Source organism: Plasmodium relictum (assembly GCF_900005765.1).
Source record: "Plasmodium relictum strain SGS1 genome assembly, contig: PRELSG_00_v1_112, whole genome shotgun sequence".
Lineage (NCBI taxonomy): Eukaryota > Apicomplexa > Aconoidasida > Haemosporida > Plasmodiidae > Plasmodium > Plasmodium relictum.
Genome location: NW_021628604.1, coordinates 1 through 5,608, shown reverse-complemented (window position 1 = coordinate 5,608; position 5,608 = coordinate 1). Strand labels below are relative to the sequence as shown.

The window sequence follows — 5,608 nt, the reverse complement described above, 5'->3', positions numbered from 1 at the left end:
CAAATATGATTAATTTTATAAAAGGATTTAATGAAATCTCTTTCTTTCCTTTATTGTACATTTTTAAAGTAGAAATATCTTCAGTGATAAAGCTTTTAATTACATGATTATTGTATCTAGGATATTTTTTGATGTTTGAGATAATATTATTTCTCCTGTTCATCATTTATTTTTTTTTAATTAAAATAAAATTTTTATGATAAAATTTATTTTTATTTTATTTTTTTTATTTATATAAATCAGTTTATCTTGGCCCTTAAATATAAGAAATTATATTAATGACTTTAAAAAAATAAATAAAATAATTTTAAACTTAAAAATTGCATGTAAAAATAATAAATATTAATATATTTAAGAAACAAAAATTACCTTAAAGATATATTAACTTTTAATTTTAAAATGTTTGCATAAATGCTATGTATTAATATTATTAAAATAGAATAGATTAATAAAATGATGAACATATTATATGTATTAAATATTTAGAGTTAACGAATAAGTATTTTTTTTATTATTTTCTTCTAAAATTTTAAAAAAAAATCTCAACTATTGAGAATTATTGATTCACTCTATAGAAAAAAAAAAAAAAAGATAAAATTTGAATAAAATTTTTAATATAGAGAAACAATTAAGAATAACATTCCATCTGATAATATTTACCACTTATTTAGGTGATAGTTTGATATTTAAACCAATATTTATATAATATTAATTGTGGTAACAGTAATAATAAATAAAGAAAAGTATAATGTGAGAAAAAAAAGGAATGTATAAAAATAATTATGTTATAATTTAAATTATAAATGTGGTAATATTAATTCTATATATTTTTAAGATATTATATTTAATATACTTTTGATTTATTAATTGCCTGTTTAATGACATTGCTAGGGTATTGAACAAACAAATTAATAAAGAGCATGTATAACTAAATATACAGATTTTTATTTTTATATATACTTATTTTATTGTGTATATTATGGCTTTCTTATGATGCATAATATTTAATTTTAATTAAATTATACTGCGTCGTTTAACAGACATGTTCAATGTTATAAATGAGTTTCTATTTACAAAGAATCAGTATATTATTTTAATTAAAAACCCACACTAAATTTATAACAAATGACGAAAATTAAACTCTGATTTATTCAATATTATTTTAAAATATTTATATTGAATATGATATAAACAGTATACTTTTTCATATATTAAGTTTTTTTTTTTATATAAGTAAAAACTAATTTTCTTTTTAATTCAAACATAAATCAACTGACAAAAAAAAAATAATTTTAATTTTTTTTTTGGTTACTGGTTAATAAAATTTGTTATTAACCTTTTGTAGTACATTAAGCTAGTTTACTACTTGTGTACGTACAAGTTAGCTATGCACTGACGCTAGTTAATAATAAAAAAAAAAAAAAAAAAGTTATTTTTTTTTGTTTGTTTATTTTTATTTATATACATCTTTGTAATTAAAAAAAAAAATATTAAATATATTTTTTTTTTATGTTATTATGTTATGTTTTTGACTTTTGTGTTTTAAAAATTAAATAAGAAATGTTAACTTATTAAAACATAAGAGATAAAAGAAATGTTTATGTATTATTCAATGTATATTATGAAATAACATTGAATATAATAAAATTTTGACTTTATTAATTATTATAGTTTATCTGTATGTTTTTAGTTAAAAGAATAAGTAATTCTTTGTAAATAAAAACTCATTTATAATAATTAAAAAACTAATATATATATATATATATATATATATATAAACGTATATTTAGTTATCCAATGATCTTTATTAATTTGTTTGTTTAACACTCTAGCAAAGTCATTAAACGGCCAATTAATAAATCAAGTATTGAATACACAAATTAACAAAGAGCAATATATAAATAATTATACTAATTTTTAATTTTATATTTATTTTTTTTTTTTTTTTACTTTATAAATAAGTAAAATTATATAGATAATATTTAAATTTAATTAAGCATCTTTTTATTGCTTTATAGGCATTAATTTACTTTAATAATATGTAAACTTTATTTTTACTAAAATTTTAAATACTCTTTTAAATTATGATTATATAAAGTAATTTAATTAAAACAAATAATAAATTTAATTTAAATTCATTTATCTGTTTTTAATACAAAAAAAATTAAATGTAACAAAGTAACACACTTTTAATTTATTTTAATTAAAAAGTTTAATATGAGTTTATCTTTCAAAAAAAAATTAATTCCCTTCTACCCTACCAAAAATTTTTTTTCCAGAAAAAAAAAATATGTTTTTATAATTTTTTTTAAAACTAGTATCGTTACAAGGATAATTTGCATCTTCCTGATTGGAAAGCTGAATTCCCTATTATAAAAGGTTAATATATTTTATTAATAAACTAGTTTATGTAGAATAAGGACAAAAATTTAGTTGTGAATTCGATATATTTAAGAAAATACCTTAATGACTCAGTTAAATACATTATTATGAGGTATATATACAACTTAATAATTTTTTTAAAATTGCATTTTTTTTTTGTGAAAAAATTATGATTAGTAATTGTTTTTACTTTTTTTGGGTAAAATTTTTTTTTTACATTGGAAGAATGACAAAAAAAAATTTTCTTATTATCAATTAATAGATGAATAATGAAAAATTATAATTCATTCTCTAAAGAAAATCATCTTATTATTAAATTTTTATAGATATTGAATATTTATTTTTTAATGAATGAAATAAAAATTATTATTGAACTGAATGAATGTGCTTTATAAATTGTTTTATATATTGAAAATTGTAAAAAGTTAAGATAATATATTTTAAATTAAGTGATTGTAAATACCATATGAAATAAACTATTTATTCCATGTTATTTATTATAAATATATAAGAATTATATATATAATTTGTAAAACATTTTTTTTTTTTTACAATAAACAAAATTAGTAGAGACCATCCCATATGATCTTTATTAATTTAATTTATAAATGCACCACTAAAAATTTATATCACCTAATTAGTAAATTATAATCTTAAAAATAGCTGTTACATATAATTTAAAATGTACATTTTTAGATTTTTATAAAAATAAAGTGAAAATAAAAGAATGCATACCAAATTTTTCTAAAATATAATAAAAATTACATGTAAAATAAAAAATAACAAAATATATAATAAAAAATCGTATTTTATTGATAACAAAAAAAAAAAAAAAAAAAGAAATAATAAAATAAACTGAAATAAGTTTATTTTAAGAGATTAAATTTATATTGATATAATAAAATGATATAAATCATTATTATAGCACATTTATATTTAAAAGCATGCAAATTGAAATGTTCTATCTTTTCAAGGAACAAAATTTATGAAAATTAAAATGCTTTAAATTGGCACAATTTACATATTTGAAGCACATACGTTTTATTTACATACCTTTTTTATATATATGCATATAATTTACTTCTATTAAAAAAAGAAAAGAGTAGATATTTTTGAAAACCTTGAGAGAAATGATAAAGATATCTAGATAAAATAATTCTATTAAAGATATTTTATTTATATCTAAATAAAATGCTTGTTATACCATGGGTAAGTATTATATGTTCAAATTTACATATTTTAGATAGATAAACATTCAAAAAACTTATTTCTATACTGATTATGAATATATTAATTACATAAACAAACGCAATAAATATTCTTCTAGATGCTTTTTATGAATTTATTTAATCAATATTTTATAAGTGCTATCAAATAGAAAATTGATAAATCCACAATATTAATTTAAATAAATATAGATAAAAGTCAAAGCAATATGTGCACTAACAGAAAATATTACCTTATTATGAAAGTATATATTCTAACCATAAATTAAAAGAGCAAAATTATAAAACTTACAAAAAAAATGTGTATATATATATATATATATTATTTTTACATTTTAGTGTAATTTTAAATATCTTATTGTAAAAAAATGGCATATACAACTTTATAAGGATAATTTTTAAAGTTCTAGTAATATGTATATTATTTATAAACGACCTTTATGTTTTTTTTTGACTTTTTTATATGTTAAAAAAATTAAGATAAGCATAAAAGGTATAACACTCAATAAAGCAGATTTCGTATATAAGTTCATGTCCCATTCCCCCAAGTATTGCTTGATACATATACCTATTGAAACACATAATATTATAAAAATAATAATTAAGAATAATAAATCTAAATTACTTTTAACAATATTTAAAGCTCTCCCCTTAATATTTCTTCCTTCATTTTTATCTATTTTTTCTCTTCTGATTCCTTGTTCTACATTATCGCCCTTTCCTAAATTCTCTATCACACTATCATCTTGCTGCTCTTCACTATTTCTTTGTCTCACTCCTGATTGTTCATTTACTTTTACTGTATCTTCACCTTCTGCTAGAGATCTTTCAGTTTCTAAATGTGATATGCTTTCTAAGTTACTTTTTCTCAAAAATTTGCAAGAGTCCAACTAAAATAAGATGGAAACATTTAGCATTAAAAAAAGGTTTATTTTTTTATATTAATGAAATTTTAATTTAGAAAAATAATAATAAAAATACTGAAATCTTTTTAGGAGTTATTATTATCTTACATTACAAGAGTATTGTAACATCACAATGAAAAGAACAAATATGATTAATTTTATAAAAGGATTTAATGAAATCTCTTTCTTTCCTTTATTGTACATTTTTAAAGTGGAAATATCTTCAGTGATAAAGCTTTTAATTACATGATTATTGTATCTAGGATATTTTTTGATGTTTGAGATAATATTATTTCTCCTGTTCATCATTTATTTTTTTTTAATTAAAATAAAATTTTTATGATAAAATTTATTTTTATTTTATTTTTTTTATTTATATAAATCAGTTTATCTTGTCCCTTAAATATAAGAAATTATATTAATGACTTTAAAAAAATAAATAAAATAATTTTAAACTTAAAAATTGCATGTAAAAATAATAAATATTAATATATTCAAGAAACAAATATTACCTTAAAGATATGTTAACTTTTAATTTTAAAATGTTTGCATAAATGCTATGTATTAATATTATTAAAATAGAATAGATTAATAAAATGATGAACATATTATATGTATTAAATATTTAGAGTTAACGACTAAGTATTTTTTTTATTATTTTCTTCTAAAATTTTAAAAAAAAATCTCAACTATTGAGAATTATTGATTCACTCTATAGAAATAAAAAAAAAAAAGATAAAATTTGAATAAAATTTTTAATATAGAGAAACAATTAAGAATAACATTCCATCTGATAATATTTACCACTTATTTAGGTGATAGTTCGATACTTAAACCAATATTTATATATATATAATTATTGTGGTAACAGTAATAATAAATAAAGAAAAGTATAATGTGAGAAAAAAAAGGAATGTATAAAAATAATTATGTTATAATTTAAATTATAAATGTGGTAATACTAATTCTATATATTTTTAAGATATTATATTTAATATACCTTAAAGATAAGATAATATGAAAAATTCTTCTCTCCTTACGCTTAATATATTCAATTATAGCTTTATTTTATTTTTTTAATTTGATTTAACATTA

General features: G+C 17.2%; 1 protein-coding gene across 1 annotated transcript; it reads right to left on the bottom strand.

Moving 5' to 3' along the window:
* Positions 1-4,033: 4,033 nt before the first annotated feature.
* Positions 4,034-4,822, bottom strand: PRELSG_0012850 (Plasmodium exported protein, unknown function; the record flags this gene model as incomplete). The annotated part of the gene is made up of 2 exons (XM_028675634.1): positions 4,034-4,498; positions 4,622-4,822. The coding sequence occupies 2 exons, from the start codon at positions 4,820-4,822 to the stop codon at positions 4,034-4,036; spliced, it is 666 nt and encodes a 221-aa protein (XP_028531159.1).
* Positions 4,823-5,608: the final 786 nt, after the last annotated feature.